A 19630-nucleotide genomic window follows, 5' to 3' on the forward strand; every position below is an offset into this window, starting at 1 on the left:
TAGAGTCTCCCTTGAATTTTACTAAAACCAAGTACACCAACGAGTAGAGCAAGTTTTTGTGAACATTTCTGTTTATTTTCACTTTCACTAAAAGTTATTCTATTTCTTTACCAAGCATTTAACAAAAAAATTCCCAAGGGTATTCTAATCGAGGCGAATGCATTGGGCCACGCCCATTTTTCTAATATCGGCTTAGTTCTTTTTCTTCCAACACTCTGTCGAGTGTTGCCATTTGCGCTGACAGTTCAAACGAACACTCACGAAAAGTGGCATTTATAGGGAAAGTTTCCTGGCATCGCTGGCTGTGCTGCTGGTGGTGTGGACGGCCAGCCTTTGTTCTTTTGCCTTCGTCTCTCGCTCGGTTTTCTTCAGCCTTCGAGTGGAATGCAAAGTGAAAATTGAAACGTCAAACGACTTGGCGCGTTTGTTTTTTGATGGCGCTTGCTAATTTATTACATTTTTCGGGATTATTCTTCAATTGAGTGCCTTAATAATGATCAAAAGAACATGTTGCCGGTAGTTGGAAGCAATTTCATATCTTAAGCGCCGTGAAAAAGTAAGCGAAAGTGAAAAGTTAATTTTGGCGATATTCATTAAGCGTTTGAGGGATTCTCGTGTGTGTCACTGTGTGTGCCAACAAAATGATGAGAAGAGGTCTCGCAAAATACAAATTATGATCAAAAGTGCATTAAATGTGATCTTTTTGGCCAGTAAGTGGCATACATTTGCGTGCTTACTCGAGGCGGTGCTGTTGCTGGTAAGTTTATAGCCCAAATAGTATTTTTGGAGCTTTAATCGAGCATCAAACTCTCCATATGACGAAGATAGGTTTTTGATTGGAAAGGGTAGATTTCCCCTACGATGAGTTGAGTTGAGTGTGCGAGTTGGATGGCGACGACGGCGACGGGACAGGATTTTGGTAACCTCTTTCTTGTCTGGCAATTCGTTGGTAACCGCCACGCACACCACCACAGGACAGGGCTGCCAGCCCAGCTGTCAAGCGGTTCAAGATGATGGAGGTGGGCATGGACAAAGTTATTTGTCAAAAAATTATGAATTTTATAATTCTACACGCAGAAAAATATTTTGTAGAATCAGCCTGTATGAGGTTTGATTCAACAAAAATTTTGTTGAATATAATCAACGCCGATTTTGCGTCGAAACAAACCTTGATTTTCTCAATTCTACAAAAATCTTTTGTTGTTTTGAAAAAGTTGCATTGACGTTTAGCGTTGATTCAACAAAATTCTTGATGTTCAAATCAACAAAACGTTTTGTTGATTCAAATATGCCTTATTTTTCTGCGTGTAGCTAAACATTGTAATAGGGCCGAAGCCGAAGTGTAAACAAAGAGTCTATTCTGCTCGTTCCAAATGTGAACATCAACTGACGTGAGCAGGATAGACTCTTTGTTTCAGACTGGTGGCAAGCTTGTCAAAAAGTGAACCTCACTTTTGACAGTCGATATAGGGTGAATGCTCCATAAACTGGTTGCACAAAATAGGGTATACAGGCCATTTATAAGTAAATTTGAAAATAAGTTTATTTAATATTTAGGTTTGTAAATTGAAATTGTTATTTATTGTCTAGTTATTTTTTTTGTTAAGATCGAGCCATGCGGTAAGGCTTCCGCCTCACAAATGGGAGTTCAGAACCCGGTGCGGACCAACATAGCTGGTGATCGTTTTCCTTCTGGATACGATTTCTAAGTAAAGGAAAGGTAGTTTATCGTCACAAGCTGTACATTATCTTCTTGGAATATTTACATTTAACCTCATTTAACACTAAAATATGTTAATAAAGTTACACTTCGGCTTCGGTCCTTTTACATTGTTTTGCTTGAATTTTTAAGTTTCCGACGAGGTTTCCGAATTTCTAAATTCTTGAATTAATCAATTTAAGCAAAACAATGAAAATGGGCCAAAGCTGAAATGTTAACAAACAGTCTGTACTGCTTACGTCAGTGGATGTTTACGTTAGGATAAGCGGGACAGACTCTTTATTTTCAATTCGGCTTTGGCCCATTTACATTGCTTTGCTTGAATTTCTAAATTTTTGAAAATCCGAATATCCATTATTTTTTTAAATTGATGATTAATGTTTCTTAGAATTTAGGATTTTAAATTTGGGAAATTTTACAATATGATTCTTGTTTTTTAGAATCTCACTATTTTTTTACATTTATTTCTCATAAGATTCTCAAGAGGCAAAGGCTTGGGGCAAGGGAAATAGGGTCTTAAAGCCCTATGTAAATTTCGGAGAACAACGATTAAAAACACGCCTAAAAACCATTTCTGATAACTTTTTTTTAAGTTTAATGCAAAAAGGTTGACAAGACAACATTTTTTCGATGGATCAACTATGGTCCCTTTGAAACGAGCAATCTAAGCTTCATTTTAGGACCCAATTCAGTGAGAAACTCTGGGAGTAACTCCGAGAGTAACTCTGGGTTTCTCAGGTTACTTCCAAGAAACTTCAATTCCCACCCATAAGCTCAGTATGCAGATCGGAAGGAACGCGGTCAAGAATCGTTGCGTGTTCTTTTCGAGACCACCCCCAAGAAAAGTTGACAGTTCGGTATGAGCGCTTTTGACGGTGTGCGCGCTTGAGGTTCTTTGGGGGAAAAAATAAAAAGATTAAAAATATTCAAAAGTTAAAATTAAATAGATTAAAAATGTTCATTCAAAAACTTTTAACAATAATTATGTTTTATAAACAAAATTAAGAGGCAGTATTTGTAAATATTGCTCGGTTTGTTCTAGAGGTCGTATCGAGGTGCTCCGATTTGGATGAAACTTTCAGCGTTTGTTTGTCTATACATGAGATGAACTCATGCCAAATATGAGCCCTCTACGACAAAGAGAAGTGGGGTAAAATGGGCTTTGAAGTTTGAGGTCCAAAATACATGAAAATTTTTAAAATTGCTCGCGTTTGCGTAAAACATCATTAATTCCAACTCTCTTAGATGCATTCAAAAGGTCTTTTGAAGCACTTCAAAATGACTCATAGACATCCAGGATTGATTTAACTTTTTCTCATAGCTTTTGCAAATTACTGTTAAAAATGTATTTTTTTAAAACCTTAATATCTTTTTGCAACAGCCTTCAACACCCATACTCCCATAGGTCAAAAGTTAGGGAATTTCATGTATTATATGCTTACGGTATTAACTTTTTGGCCAATTGCAGTTTTTCTCATAGTTTTTCGATTTATCTGAATCAAACATTTTACAACGTTAGTTTTTGCCCTGTTGGCTTCCATAGCGGCACTTTTTGGTCACAATTTTGTCATATTCTGAATCCTCGGAAAATTTCACGTTAGTTAGAAGTATTGGAGATGTTAATTTGATTGGAAAAAATGCAATTTAGAATCAATTAAAATATTTTTTAATGATTTGTTGGATTAGGGGTAAATCAGGGTTTCGCCTACTTGATACAGCATTTGACGTATAGATCACAGGGTAAGTAAGATCTTTTTCGTTTTTCAAAAATGTTTTATTTAATTATTTTTTAAATCCAATTTACAACTCCAATACTTCTAACTAACGTGAAATTTTCCGAGGATTCCGAATATGACAAAATTGTGACCAAAAAGTGCCGCTATGGAAGCCTACAGGGCAAAAACTAACGTTGAAAAATGTTTGATTCAGAAAAATCGAACAACTATGAGAAAAACTGCGATTGGCCAAAAAGTTGATACCGTAATCTTATAGTACATGAAATTCCCTAACTTTTGACCTATGGGAGTATGGGTGTTGGAGGCTGTTGCAAAAAGATATTAAGGTTTAAAAAAAATAAATTTTTAACAGTAATTTGCAAAAGCTATGAGAAAGATCAAACCAATCCTGGATGTCTATGGATCATTTTGAAGTGCTTCAAAAGATCTTTCGAATGCTTGTAAGAGAGTTGGAATTGATAAAGTTTTCCGGAAATGGGAGCAATGTTATGATTTTTCATGTATTTTGGACCTCAAACTTCAATGCCCGTTTTACCCCACTTCCCTTTGTCGTAGAGGGCTCATATTTGGCATGAGTTCATCTCATGTATAGATAAACAAACGCTGAAAGTTTCATCCAAATCGGAGCACCTCGATACGACCTGTTACACATTGGTGAAAAACTCCCTCTTAAGAAATCAATAATTGAACATTTCATTAAAAAAAAAAACAGAAAATTAGAGCATGAGCATGAGCATGAGAGACCACCCATGGTTGTCCTTCTCCGTTGCTGAACAGGACCATAATATCCCATCAGCACAACCGGTCACACGCTTCAACGATCAAATGATGTTTCCCTTATCAACAGCATGCATGAATGCGCTGAAAAGATAAAACATCACGATTATCAAAACTAGAGCCGGTGCGAATAGGAAACAGTCATTGGCCACCAACGGCGCCCGCCATGTCAGTTTGTAGATCTCGAGGGAATGGGACGGGAATGTTAGTTAGCACAGGCTGCTACCAAGGGTGGGTTCTATACGAAATCCACACCCCCGCGTGTGCCGGAAAACTACTTCTACTTGGGATTTTGTTAATGGGTAAGGGTAATGGTCAGGATTCAACATAGAGGATGATGATGCGACCCAATAATCAATAAATTTTGTTTAATGGTGTGATGTATTATGCATTCTCAAGGCAATCAGTCGGAGTATGCGGATGAGACTATTCCCGGTTATTTGGTGTTGAGTTTAGCATAAATCGACGCCAACATTTCAAAAAGCATCATGTACAAACCATGCATTTTGAGAAAAACGCATTTGAATGTTGAGCATCCATTTTCAATTCCCATTTTAATATAAAAGCAAAATAAGATGTTCTAATGATAACAAACGATGAAAAACGTTGCTTTTGTTGATACTTGATCATCCATATTCAATAAAACATTATTTCCGTAATTTTATTTGAGAAAAACAAACATAAATTCTTTTGAAATCACCAACGTCGATATCACCCTGCTGTCACTGAGGGGGGCGCTTTGTTATGATTCGTTTTCTTCGCCGAATGTACATGGCGCTTTTTTCATGTTGCTTTTTTCGTCACGAGGTTTATGTAGCCTTTTGTTTGACAGATTGACAGGGCTATATAAGCAGGGACTGCTGATGGCAGAGATTTTGTTTATGTTACTTTATTTAAAATCATGATTAAACAGACTTTACTGAAGTAACTTTTGCTCATTTTTGGTGGAGAGGTAGCTTATTAGAAGTTCTTTCAGAATATACAATAACCCAGAAAGTGTCAAAATGTACATGATGCCTTTTGAAATGTTACCGTCGAAATGATTTAATCTTAGACAGCCGGCTGTGGAAAGATAAAACGAAATAAAATGCGAAAACGCGAAACCACCCGGATTGAAATACACGCACAATCGGGGGGACAACAGAGACGGAAACGGCAACGAAAATCCTGCGTGAGGACCGCGACGCACACCGTTCAAATTCTCCAACGCAACTGTCAAACATCCCGAAACCGCCCGGATCGAAATACACACACAATCGGGGGGACAACAGAGACGGAAACGGCAACGAAAATCCTGCGTGAGGACCGCGACGCACACCGTTCAAATTCTCCAACGCAACTCATTTAAAAAAAAAAAAAAAAAAAGGACACAAAATTAGATAAGAAATTCTAAATTCTAAAATAAGAAAAACTAAAATTTAAAAAGATATAAAACTATGAAATTATAAAATAAAGATATTGAAAAATTAGGAAATTAGAAAATCTGGGAAGGAATTAGGAAATCGGGAAATAAGGAAATTATGAAACTAAAAAAACAATGAAACCATGACATTATGAAATAAGGAATTAGGAAATTGGGAAATTAAGAAATAAGTAAATTAGAAAACCAGGGAATTGGGTACTAAAGCCCTATGTCAATTTTTATGTACAACGGTAAAAAACACGATTAGAAACCATTTCTGATCACTTTTTTTCATTTTAATGCAAAATTTTTTTTTGACAAGACAACATTTTTTCGATGGATCAACTATGGTCCCCTTGGAACGAGCTGTCAAGTAGGAGCTTTTCTGTCAAGAAGGACCGCGAGGTAAATTTTTCAAAATTGATTTAAAAATCCATTTTAAACTCTTTGTGGTCGTACAAAGGGTCATTGTACTCAGAAAAATAAGCATTATCGCTGTAAACAATAATATCAGCAATCTAAGCTTCATTTTAGGACCCAATTAAGAAATTAGGAAATTGGGAAATTTGCAAATTTGGAATTAGGAAATTATGATATTAGGAAGTTAGAAAGTTAAGAAGTAAGGAAATTAGGAAAATAAGGAATTAAGGAATTAGGAAATTAGGAAATTAGAAATTAAGAAATTAGGAAACTAGGAAATTAGGAAAATTAAAAAAATTGGAAATTAATATGTTAGGAAATTAGGAAATTAGGAAATTAGGAAGTTAGGAAATTAAGAAATGAGGAAACTAGGAAATTAGGAAGTCTGGAAGTTAAGAAATTAGGAAATTAGGATATTTGGAAACTATGAAATTATTCCTAAGTTAGGAAATTTGGAAATTCTTAAATTCCTTATTTCTTAAGGCTAATATGCAGATCGGAAGGAACCGGTGTGTAATTGTTTAATTGTTTAATTGTTTAATTGTTTAATTGTTTAATTGTTTAATTGTTTAATTGTTCAATTGTTTAATTGTTTAATTGTTTAATTGTTTAATTGTTTAATTGTTTAATTGTTTAATTGTTTAATTGTTTAATTGTTTAATTGTTTAATTGTTTAATTGTTTAATTGTTTAATTGTTTAATTGTTTAATTGTTTAATTGTTTAATTGTTTAATTGTTTAATTGTTTAATTGTTTAATTGTTTAATTGTTTAATTGTTTAATTGTTTAATTGTTTAATTGTTTAATTGTTTAATTGTTTAATTGTTTAATTCTTTAACTCTTTAATTCTTTAATTCTTTAATTCTTTAACTCTTTAACTCTTTAATTCTTTAATTCTTTAATTCTTTAATTCTTTAATTCTTTAATTCTTTAATTCTTTAATTCTTTAATTCTTTAATTCTTTAATTCTTTAATTCTTTAATTCTTTAATTCTTTAATTCTTTAATTCTTTAATTCTTTAATTCTTTAATTCTTTAATTCTTTAATTCTTTAATTCTTTAATTCTTTAATTCTTTAATTCTTTAATTCTTTAATTCTTTAATTCTTTAATTCTTTAATTCTTTAATTCTTTAATTCTTTAATTCTTTAATTCTTTAATTCTTTAATTCTTTAATTCTTTAATTCTTTAATTCTTTAATTCTTTAATTCTTTAATTCTTTAATTCTTTAATTCTTTAATTCTTTAATTCTTTAATTCTTTAATTCTTTAATTCTTTAATTCTTTAATTCTTTAATTCTTTAATTCTTTAATTCTTTAATTCTTTAATTCTTTAATTCTTTAATTCTTTAATTCTTTAATTCTTTAATTCTTTAATTCTTTAATTCTTTAATTCTTTAATTCTTTAATTCTTTAATTCTTTAATTCTTTAATTCTTTAATTCTTTGATTCTTTAATTCTTTAATTCTTTAATTCTTTAATTCTTTAATTCTTTAATTCTTTAATTCTTTATTTCTTTAATTCTTTAATTCTTTAATTCTTTAATTCTTAAATTCTTAAATTCTTAAATTCTTAAATTCTTTAATTCGTTAATTCTTTAATTTGTAAATTCTGTAGTTATTATTTTCTTATTTTTTTGTTTTTGCCCGTTTTTTGACCGTTTTTTCTGTACGAGCGTTTTTCTGCCCTCCGCCTTTAAAAAATATTTCTGTAAACACTTGGTAAACACCTATCAATCTTGAAATTCCTCACTGGCTCAACTGCCAACACTGCCATGCTGCAAGCTGGGCTGTCACTTTACGTCAGACAGCGCCGCTACCGCGCATGCTGTCAGTTCTAGCTTTTTGTTGTTTTGTGTGTCACGTCACTCGCCGCAATCGCCGGAACATTTTTCTCCGGATTTCTTTACGAACTTCAAAACGAAAATGATCGAAACGCTGTACAGTGTTCCGTTTATGCTGTTCGAGGTGCCGAACCTCAAGCTGAAGAAACCGAGCTGGTTCCAGCAGCCCTCGGCCATGACGGTGTTCTCCTTCGTACTGCTGTCGTACTTCTTGGTCACCGGAGGTATGTTTGAAGGCTGGTGGGTGGGTGTTTTGGGGTGTGTGATGTTTAATCGATTGATTTTGGTTTGTTTTTAGGTATCATCTACGACGTGATCGTTGAACCTCCGAGCGTTGGTTCGACGACGGACGAACATGGCCACTCCCGGCCGGTGGCGTTCATGCCGTACAGGGTGAATGGCCAGTACATTATGGAGGGCCTTGCCAGCAGCTTCCTCTTTACGATCGGAGGGCTTGGCTTTATCATCATGGACCAAACACACACCCCGGGCAAGCCGAAGCTGAATAAGATTCTGCTCATCGCGATGGGCTTCATTTTTATTCTGGTGTCAATGTAAATTATGGTTAAAATGTACACAAATTGCAATTTTTTAATAACATTTTTATGTTTTAGTTTCACCACCTGGATCTTTATGCGGATGAAGCTGCCCGGATATCTGCAACCTTAAGGAAGTGGCGACTTTCTTTTCTCTTACTCTATCTCATGAACAAAAATCGAAACTAAAGGTTTTTTACTAATAATTGTGGGCATTTATTGCATGAGAAACACATAATAATAGTACATAAAAACACGACACCGAATAAAATTGTCAAAATTTTACACTAAACATGCTATAATATCTTGCGTGGAGTGGGGAGAAATACGTTCCAAATGTAGAGATTACATGGTTTGTCTTGGTTCGAAGAATAATTTGAGCTAAACGTTGTATGCGGGCGTTTCTCGATTCATAGCCTGATGCGGAATGAGCTGAAATTGGACGATTGTGTAAGTTTGGGAATCTTCTTAGGTATGATCTGATTAAATTTACTTTGTAAAATCGGAAGATTTGTCGATAATGTGTTCGAATTCGGCGAACGAGAGCGCTCCGTCGTCGTCCAGGTCGGCTTCCTCCAAGATGTTCTAGAATTAATACATTCAATTGTTTTTTTTATAACTTAAATTTTATAAATCTAACAAATTCTCTTTGTTTAAAAGATGGTGTAAAAAACTAACAAACGAAACCAAAAAATCCAGACTCACCGTTATCAGCTGGTCAATGTCGCTATCGCTGAGGGCGTTGTTGTAGCCCGTCAATCTCTGAATCACCTGCTTCAGGTCATTCTTCCCAATCATGTCATCGCCATCAAAATCTAAAAAAAAGAATCGTTCAAAGCTCATAAATCAAACAACCCTTCCAAGTAATCCCAAAGAACCAACCAAAAATCCGGAACGCGTGCTCCGCCTTGACCGACTTGGGGGCCGCGTCCGAGAACACCGACATCATGTCCAGAAAGTCCTCGAACGATATCTCGCCGTTGTTGGAGCTAAACACCTTGCAGATCCGATCGCCAAACGGATTCACCCGCAGCTCCGGATACTGCAGGATCTTGTTCATCGACAGCCGGGCGTTCTTGTTGTGGCCGACCTTTTCCGGGGCGAGGCTCTTGAACTTTTTGTGCGCACTAAACGAGAAAAAAAGACATGGGTTAGAAATCAGGAAGTGGATTAAATCGGAATTAATTAGCACTTGTTACGTGGAGAGCACAGAGAAAATGGCACTCCTTCTTTGTTGCAGCACTTACTAGAGAATTTCTTTTTTGGTGAAATACGTCAAATCTTCGTAGTCCTGCAGCTCCTCCTCGCTGAACTGGCTCTTGACTTGGCCCATTTTGTTAAATTTTGTCTAGTTTATCATTGGAATTCTGAATTGAGTTCAATTTTTGAGCAAAATTCGCAGCGAATGTTTTGGCCCGTGGAGATTTTTGTTTTGATTGATTTTTCAGGTATCACACAAACTCGCGATGACGTACAACAGTGCTATGAAAGGTGGTATGAAAATGGCAAAGGGGCTTGGGGGAGTTGGCTACCGGGATTTTTTATAACTATTTAAAGTTTTTGAAAAGAATTGGGTCCTAAAGCCCTATGTAATTTTTTATGTACAACGGTAAAAAACGCGATCATTTTAATGCAAAAAAAAATTACAAGACAACATTTTTTCGATGGATCTATGTCTCCTTGGAACGAGCTGTCAAGTAGGAGCTTTTCTGTCAAGAAGGACCGCGAGGTTAATTTTTCAAACTTGATTTAAAAATCCATTTTAAACTCTTTGTGGTCGTACAAAGGGTCATTGTACTCAGAAAAATAAGCTTTATCGCTGTAAACCATAATATCAGCAAACTAAGCTTCATTTATCAAAACAAACGTTTGGTAGTGCGTGTGAACTCCGTGTAGAAGGGGTGTCAAACTAAAAAATGACCCCGTTCGTTTGACAACAGTTGGTGTCAAACCATCGGGGTTTTGAGTGTAGAGTTATCTTAGCCCGATCTCATGCACACTAGCACGCCATTTGTTTTGCTGGAGGACATAAAATTTAACCTCAATCATTTTCGTGTACGTACACGCAATACATGCACACGTAGATAACTCTATTAAAAACCATGTCTGATCTTTTTTTCAAATTTTAATGCAAAAAAATAAATTGACAAGACAACATTTTATCGATGGATTAACAACACTCAAAATCAAAAGTATCCCTCAAAAGGATACTTGCTATCCTTTTTTCTAGTTCACCCGGCGTCACCCTTTCAAAAGGGTACGTCATATTTGGTACATTTTCGATACCCTTTTAAAAGGGTGACGACGGGTGAACTTGAAAAAAGGATACTTTTGACTTTCAGTGTATGGTTCCCTCGGAACGAGCTGTCAAGTATGTAGGACCTTTTCTGTCAAGAAGGGCCGTGAAGTTATTTTTTAAATCGATTTAAAAATCCATTCAAATTTCGATTTAAATCCTTTGCGGTCGTACAAAGGGTCATTGTACTCAGATAAATAAGCTTTATCGTTGTGAACAATAATATCACGAATTAAAACTTAACCTGCCGTTCAAACAAAATTTGAGGAAAAAATGTCTGGAATGAAAGTAAAATTGTTATTTAGATCAATAATTCTTTTTGTCAGAGAGATAAAAATATAGTTTGTTTTTGTTCATTTGAAAGTGTAAACTTTTTAGCCAATAGTTCTATAACTTTTATTTATTACTAGTGCAGTGAAACATCACAAGTTCAAAATGTGAACAGACTAAAAGTTGTTTTTTTTTTTTTAATTTAAGGCGAATGTTTCTCTCATCCAGTACATTGCCTAACCAAAAGATTCATTGCCAGCTTTCAAACACGGGTCGTGGTAGGTGAGTGAGGAATTGAGAGCGAGTTTTTCACCAATGTGTAACAGGTCGTATCGAGGTGCTCCGATTTGGATGAAACTTTCAGCGTTTGTTTGTCTATACATAGCATAGCATAGCATAGCATTGGTGTCTACCCGTAGCTGCTACTTCGTTATTGACCAGGACCCCCAAACATTGCTCCGTGGACCACAGATGAAAAGTAGGAACCAATCATCACCCCTTCGCAATTTTCAAAGGTCCCTATCATGCTGATCAATACCGACGCCGGCCACGACCAGTGGTAAGACACGGGGAAGTGGATGGGAATGTTAGTCCGATACTTGAGTGATGGGACCGCCAAATCGACTGCGTCTCCGACAAAGTATCACATGAGTTTTGAGGGGTTAGTAAGATGGGTCTGAGGTCAGGATTCACTGTGGTAGGTGATGCGACCATAAGCAATTTGTTTATCGGTTGAAATTTTAAAAATCTTAGGCAGCCGGCTGCGGAAAGATAGCTATCTAGGGATTAAAATATAGTATTAATTCGACCGCGATTCTCCAGAAATTCTCCGTCGGCGTGCCTTCCGATCATTATTTAATTATAATAGCCAATCACCCCATGCACTCGAACAGCGACACAAAAGAGACGGAAAATAACACGAAAAAACAGGACTGCGCGTCCACCGAAGCACCGCACTTCTAATGGCATTATTCAATTATTATGCCCAATCACCTCATGCACACAAAGAGCTACACAAAAGAGACGAAAATTATCCACTTTCAGCGTTTGTTTGTCTATACATGAGATGAACTCATGCCAAATATGAGCACTCTAGGACAATGGGAAGTGGGGTAAAACGGGCTTTGAAGTTTGAGTTCCAAAAAACATGAAAAATCATAAAATTGCTCCCATTTGCGTAAAACTTCATCATTTCCAACTCTCTTAGATGCATTCAAAAAGTCTTTTGAAGCACTTCAAAATGAGCCATAGACATCCAGGATTGATTTGAATTTTTCTCATAGCTTCTGCAAATTACTGCTAAAAATGGATTTTTTTAAAACCTTAACATCTTTTTGCAACAGCCTCCAACACCCATACTTCCATAGGTCAAAAGATAGGAAATTTCATAGACTATAAGTCTACGGTAATAACTTTTTGGCCAATCGCAGTTTTTCTCATAGTTTTTCGATTTTTCTATAACAAACTTTTTACAAAGTTAGTTTTTGCCCTGTAGGCTCCCATAGCGGCACTTTTTGGTCTCAATTTTGTAATATTCGGAATCCTCGGAAAATTTTACGTTACTTAGAAGTATTGGAGTTGTAAATTTGATTGAAAAAAAATGCAATTTAGAATGATTTAAAATATTTTTTTTTAACAATTTGTTGGATTAGGGGTAAAACCTCGGGTAAAACAGGTTTTCGCCTACTTGATACAGCGTTTGACGTGTTGACCACAGAGTAAATAAGATCTATTTCTTTATTCAAAAATGTTTTATTTAACTATTTTTTAAATCAAATTTACAACTTCAATACTTCTAACTAATGTGAAATTTTCCGAGGATTCCGAATATGACAAAATTGAGACCAAAAAATGCCGCTATGGGGGCCTGAAGGGCAAAAACTAACTTTGTAAAAAGTTTGTTATAAACAAATCGAAAAACTATGAGAAAAACTGCGATTGGCCAAAAAGTTATTACCGTAGGCTTATAGTCCATAAAATTCCCTATCTTTTGACCTATGGAAGTATGGGTGTTGGAGGCTGTTGCAAAAAGATATTAAGGTTTTGAAAAAATCAATTTTTAGCAGTAATTTGCAGAAGCTATGAGAAAAATTTAAACCAATCCTGGATGTATATAGCACATTTTAAAGTGCTTCAAAAGACCTTTTGAATGCATCTAAGAGAGTTGGAAATGATGAAGTTTTACGCAAATGGGAGCAATTTTATGATTTTTCGTGTTTTTTGGACCTCAAGCTTCAAAGCCCCACTTCCCATTGTCCTAGAGAGCTCATATTTGGCATGAGTTCATCTCATGTATAGACAAACAAACGCTGAAAGTTTCATCCAAATCGGAGCACCTCGAAACGACCTCTAGAACAAACCGAGCAATATTTACAAATACTGCCTCTTAAGTGGACGAGAATTGGTCCAAGAAAAAAAAATGTAGTTTTCAGCGGCGGTGTTAGTCGCACTCTTCAGCATAGTTGTTCCATGAAACAAGTGCTATGAGCATCTATGAGCTTGCTTTTTAAAAAAAAAAAAACAAAAATCGTTAAAGGGCCAGAAACTGTCGCATTAAATCTAGCTCATATTTGGGATTTGGGCTAAGTACACCTTCGATCCCAGAAGGTCCCGGTGGCATTTTTCGAGACGAGATTTGTCTGATCACACCTTCCGCCGGACGGGGAAGTAAATGTTGGCCCCGGTCTAACCTAGTGGTTAGGTCGTTAGCTCAGTCCAGATTTAGGACTCGTCTCCCTGGGTCCTGTCTCGGTGGAGTCGCTGGTAGGCAGTTGGACTCACAATCCAAAGGTCGTCAGTTCAAATCCTGGGGTGGATGGAAGCTAAGGTGTAAAAAGAGGTTTGCTATTACTTTGAAAATCAAACCTTCGGACACCTAGTTTCGAGTAGGCATCTCGCAATCGAGAACGCCAAGGCAATTCATGTAGAGCGAATAATTTTATTTTGATTTTTTTGCCCTGATTTTTTTAAAGGTCCTATGAGATATGGGGTTTCCTATGTTTATAGGACCTTTTCAAATAAAACTCAAGATATGTTTTATTCTGATACTCGTAGAAATCCCGGAAACCACATCACGCGAAAATACCGGCAAGCTATCCTGTCCAAGGTCGCCGACCCCCCTATGAAAATACTGCATCACCCAAAACAACACGTCAGATTTCTTGTTCTTCTTGCGAACTGTCAGACCGCCCAACGATTCGCAGTTCGCGCACGCAAAGATTCGGAGGAATCTCCTCTTTTGCTCGGTTAAAAAGAATAAAAAAAGTCAAGTTTTCCTCGCGCAAAATAATTAGCGTTTGTGTTTAACTACCCCGATTCGGTTTCGCGAGTGGTCCATAGTACAAAAAACAAAAAGCATTTGGTGGAAATTGCGCGTGGGTGTTGTTTTTTTGTGGTAAAACTGTTTCGCGAAATCTGAAAGCTGAAAAATTTTGCGTTCGATTGCGTAGCGCGTCACTTTTGCCTCCCCCCTTTGCTTCCGAAACAGAAGACGGACCCCGAAAAAAGGGCACTCCTAAATGGTGTCCGTATCGTAGATTCCGTAGGACCACCGGGGATAACCATGAAGCCCCGACTCTGCTACACGTACTGCACTCTGCTGCTCATATTGCTGGTGTCCAGGTAAGCAATTCCGGAAGCCCGTCGGATTACCGTCACTCTTATCGTCAGAATTCAAGCTGTGGCGTCAGTGCGCCGTCTGGCCTGCCGATGATTTGTCAGCGTTAAACGGCACTTTTCTTTGTTGATTACCCCTCGTGTACATACTTGGTTTGCGTACTGTCTTCCGTTCTTATTGCTAGAGGTTGTTTGTGCGTTTCCCGCGGGGGATTGTCAGCCCTTCAAGGACCTCGAGAGTGAAAAAAGAAGGGATGTGTCGTGATGACGAAAAAGGGGGTTTAAAAGTTGCACCTTGAAAGGAGAGGAAATGGGCACGGTGGCTGCTGGATATCTTAATAAATTTGGTAAAATTAGGAGTAAATTTTCGTTTAAGCCTAGACAGCTGTACAGGAAACTCATAGTTATTGAATTTTAGTTTCAAAATACTATACTAAATATACTACAGTCCAGACTCGTTTATCCGAAGCCTCAATTATCTGAAGTTTCGATTATCCGGAGTTTAATTATCCGAAGGTTTGTATGGGACTTCGGATAATCGAACCAAGAACAAAAAAAAATAACATTTAATTCGAGTTCTGCGACCCCATTTTAGGCTGGTTCAAATTTTATTTAAAGTCTTTGTGGTCACTCTTGGTTTAAAGGACTAAAAATACATCTTTGAGCCATGATGGTGCAAAATTTTGATAAAACTTTTGGGTATATGTTTTCGATTTCTTTTCGTTTTTTTGCACTTTGAAACACTTGAAAGGAAAGCACCCCCGATACAATATTTTTGAAGAGCTGAGAAAATTTGCTACGGCCCATGCAACATGCTCAAATTTTGTATGAAGTAAAAACCAAGGACGAGGAATTAAAAATTTCAAATTAAAAGATAACGAGCCTACAATTTAAAACTGACGATATCTTAGATACTATTGGTTCGATTTTTAATGATGAAAAATTAAACCTTTGTGAAATTTTCTGATCTCTTCAATTTTTCCAGTTTGGCATGTTAAAGATAATCATCCCTGCTTTTCACTTACTTTGAACTTTCAGTGGCATGCTGTTCATTCTGGTGGCCTCGGAAGCATCGAAACCGCTAGGTCACCAGGTGCACCAAAACCAACACCACCAAGAAGAGCATTCACCGCGTGTTCCCACGACCGAACACGAACCCCATCCGGAGGAGTCCTCACCGGAGAAGAAACCAAGTGGCGACGAGCCTTCTGCCTTCCAGCCGCCATCGCCGCCGGAAGTGAATGTGCAAAGTGTTAGTCGCACGCCAAGTGGCGTCAGTGAATTGGGCGGTAGTGAAAATTTGGGCAGTGATCCACCCGGAAGGAATGGTGTGCGGAAAGTGAGGAAGAAAACGCAACGGACTTCGCGGCGGAAGGACATGCTGACGGAGAAGCCGGCCAAGCCGGACGAACCGCCGGACTTGAAGGAGGTCATCTTTCTGGAGACGGTGTCGAAGAACGCCGGCGTCACCGACAGCGGGTGAGTTCGAAGACTTTTTGGTTTTAGCTGATAAGGATTGAGCTATCAGTTGGGAAACATTTTCAGCGAAATCAGTAGAGCATCGCGAACAAAAAGAGGCAGCTAGACAATGTTATAAATAATATAAATTTCAACGGAATGCGGCGTCGACGGACGTGGCCTGCCACAGCCGGCGAAGAGCCGTTTCTCTATAATTAATGATGAAATGTGTAAAACGAAATCAAACAGCGCAAAAATCGTTGGCCGTTTTGCAGGTGTTTCGCAAAGAAAAAAAAATCGTGTGGAGTCTTTTTCCACATCGTTTGATAAACCTCCCGACTGCTAACAGCGGGGAAAAAAAGCAAGAGAATTTCCTCAAAGTCGAACCGCTTTTGCACGCGCATCATTTTTCAAAATACCAAAAAGTCACGTCGCCACGCCGGAGTCACTGTACGCAGAGACAACACGCTGGGGATGCATCTCCTTGAAGCAGTGTTGTTGTTTTGAACCTGCGTGTGCCTGTGGTGGTTGGTCGTCGGTTGTGTTACAATAATAGCTGGGGCTGCGATCGTTTCTTCTTGGGGGAGTGTATCCGCAGCGGCAGATCGTAAATTTAGCAAACCTTGTCCGCACCCGGTGTGGTCACTGACTGTCGGGGGTTGGACAACAGTATAAAGTCGGAAAATATTTTTGTTTTGGAAATTGCAGGGTGGCGACATCATTTAGTATAGAGATATAATAAAAAAATAAAATAATATTAAATACTTAAAAAAGGTGTTCAATGAACTCAGTAGAAAGTACTTTTTAATTGTATTTTTGATGTCTACATCGATGGTCTCCTCGTAATTTTACGTTCAGCCCAGTTACCGAACAAGTACTGTCTACAAAAATAGGAAATGTCTTGCATTTTTTTCTTCTTGCTGTTTTGGCAACTGACCAATTTTCTAAACTTTGCAATTTCATTTGATTTTTTTTAGTGAAACTTTGTGCTCGCATGCATTTTAGGGGTTTCCAAGCATTCTTTTCTTCGGCAAAGTTGTAGGTTATGATTTGGACTTTTCAGAAAAAGGTACACGGAAAACACATCCCAATTTATCACTTAAAAACTGAGTTCCCCAAAAAACTTATTTTTGTGATTTTTGTAAAAAGTCAACATTTTTGTGGTAATTTATCAATCGGATACAAAATGCAACTTTTCTTTCGACCCTTCAATCTCACTACCAAAAGTAGTTCTTTTCCAACAAAATACTGCAACTCATAACAATTTTATCACGAGCAGCAAAAATATATCACTGCCTCGGACTACTGGTTGGTAAAAAACAGCCTCTCAGGGTGGCCAATCAAGTCGGAAAAAGTCTGAAATTCGTCAAAATCCTAAAAAAAAAACACAGGAAAAATTCAGAAATTTGTGATTTTTTTGGCAAAAAGTCGGGAAAAGTCTTGAATCCCAAGCATACTCGTATGAAAATGATTTTCTAACTTTTGAATAGTTTTGTGATATTTTGTTCAATTTTCAATTTAATTGCACTCAATTCGGTTTGGGCACAGCCAATTTAGAAATGAAAGAAACTTCAAAACTCTGTATCTTATTTAGAGCGTCCAATTTCCCGTCCCGGGAAAAAATTCCCGGGAATTCCCGGGATTTCCCGAAAAAAATATTTCCCGGTTCCCGGGTAATTTCTAAATTTTCCGAGAATTCCCGAAATTCAAGCGAAAGTATAATTTTTTTTAACTTTTTGGTACATTTTTTTAAGGTGAAGCCGTTGATCATTTTCGAAGAAAATTGATCATCACTATAAAATATTCTGTATTAAATTCAATTTAACGAATTTCAGCACCAAAAGGAATCAGCATGTGCCCATTGTTGCCTTCTTGAAGCCACTGAAAGAATTTTTGATCTAAATCAATTGTGCTTCAAAATTTATATAATTTTGTGGCACAGTCATCCTAGTTGGCAATCATTGATTAATGACGATTTCCATAACTTTACAAGGAATGGGATAATCTTTACCAAAAGGAATCAGCATGTGTAGGGCACTATTCTAAACAACTTGTTGAAGGAGTTTTGTCAAAATATTGAAAGTGACGCAAAATTTATATCTTTGAACGAAAAATCATGACAATGATGGAAGTCTTCACGTTAATTACAAAAAAAAAAAAATGAAGGACTAATAAAGAATTTTTTTTTTCAAAATGTTAATTTTCTTAAAAGTGAAATTAGAGAAATTACAGTTTAAAGTTGAAAATTTATAGAGCACTAGAGCTACCAAGGACTTAATAGGTTTAAATATGAAACTACTAAATTACTTTTTTTTGCTGTGAAATTTCTTTTAACCGAAGTCATTTATTATGCCGAATCATTAAAAATCATTAAAAACTACATGCAAACTTATATCAAATACTAGCTCCAAACATTTGAAAATATTGAGTTGTGATTACATAAAAATAGCATTTCAAGTGAACAGCACATTTTTAAGGTAAATTCAATGCTTATCTATATATTCATGAGCTCAAACCAGTAAGATTTGTTCTGGATAAAATATTTGCCATGAAAAACATATTTACTGCATGATTTTTTCTTCATTTCAACTAAATTATCAATATTATTCTTTATCATATTCTCTAAAACTGGTCACAGAGACGTATTCAAAGGCAATTTTATCGTTTTGGAGCATGGATTCATTTTACTCACTTTCCAAAAACTGTGATTAAAAAAATAATACCTAGCTACTTCTTATCAAAACAAAATACTAATCATTTTTTTATATTTTGAACGAATTGAAAGACAGCTTTCTTGAAGTTGTATGTTTTATTTCAAGCAGCCAAGGCATTAATTGAACCCAACACTTATTTTGACCATTATAGTTGCTATTCTAAACAATTTTGTTGCAAAATATTAATCAAACCCAGGACCAGAACAATTTTTAATAAATTTCAAATTTCCCGGGAATTTGTTGAAAATTTCCCGTTTCCCGGGAATTTCGTAACCCCGGGACATTGGACGCTCTAATCTTATTGTCTTGACTATTCACCAATAAAACCGAATTAAAATTAATAAATCAATATGGATTTTTTCGAATTAAACATCAAATACACAACACTAAAAAGGAAACTTGGTAAAAGAAAGTTTTTCTCGCAATCTCGGAAAATAGTGGTTTTTAAATTGTTGTTATTTTCGATGCTCTTTTCATTAAAAATAATTAAAAATACGTATTTTGGGAATCTAACAATCTGTGAAATCGGTATTTTTTTTAAGAGCGTAACTATTTTTTTTTATCAGTCCTACACGGAGAAAAAAGAGTTCCCAAAATCGTGAACAAGCGTTCATGAAAATGGGAACCACGAACAAAGTGTTCAAATTTCATGGTACGTTTTTCAAAATCGTACCATGGGATTTGAACACTTTGTTCGAGGTTCCCATTTTCATGAACGCTTGTTCACGATTTTGGGAACTCTTTTTTCTCCGTGTAATTATAATGTAAACTTTGCCGAAGACACAAAATCGATCAAAAATCTAATCTCAAGATACAGATTTTCATATATTAATCTACACATTTTGTA

At 36.3% G+C, this 19630-nt stretch overlaps 3 protein-coding genes across 5 annotated transcripts in view; 2 read left to right on the forward strand and 1 right to left on the reverse strand.

The window, feature by feature from the left end:
- Nucleotides 1-7872: 7872 nt before the first annotated feature.
- Nucleotides 7873-8636, forward strand: LOC6034873 (putative oligosaccharyltransferase complex subunit CG9662). The gene is made up of 3 exons (XM_001845090.2): nt 7873-8118; nt 8193-8448; nt 8509-8636. The coding sequence occupies exons 1-3, from the start codon at nt 7977-7979 to the stop codon at nt 8561-8563; spliced, it is 453 nt and encodes a 150-aa protein (XP_001845142.1). The 5' UTR covers nt 7873-7976; the 3' UTR covers nt 8564-8636.
- On the reverse strand, nt 8629-9889 carry LOC6034872 (calcium and integrin-binding protein 1). The gene is made up of 5 exons (XM_001845089.2): nt 9678-9889; nt 9313-9557; nt 9136-9245; nt 8924-9015; nt 8629-8862 (listed from the first exon to the last, which is right to left on the reverse strand). The coding sequence occupies exons 1-5, from the start codon at nt 9761-9763 to the stop codon at nt 8841-8843; spliced, it is 555 nt and encodes a 184-aa protein (XP_001845141.1). The 5' UTR covers nt 9764-9889; the 3' UTR covers nt 8629-8840.
- A 4268-nt stretch (nt 9890-14157) lies between these two features.
- The window catches only part of LOC6034870 (SUN domain-containing ossification factor), a 46870-nt gene continuing 41397 nt past the window's right edge, over nt 14158-19630 (forward strand). For all 3 annotated transcript variants that reach the window (XM_038258450.1, XM_038258454.1, XM_038258453.1), the window contains exons 1-2: nt 14158-14617; nt 15650-16090. In XM_038258450.1, the coding sequence (XP_038114378.1) occupies nt 14559-14617; nt 15650-16090 (500 nt within the window). In that variant the 5' untranslated portion in view covers nt 14158-14558. The remainder of the gene's footprint in view (nt 14618-15649; nt 16091-19630) is intronic.

This window comes from Culex quinquefasciatus, chromosome 2 (assembly GCF_015732765.1).
Source record: "Culex quinquefasciatus strain JHB chromosome 2, VPISU_Cqui_1.0_pri_paternal, whole genome shotgun sequence".
Taxonomy (NCBI): domain Eukaryota; kingdom Metazoa; phylum Arthropoda; class Insecta; order Diptera; family Culicidae; genus Culex; species Culex quinquefasciatus.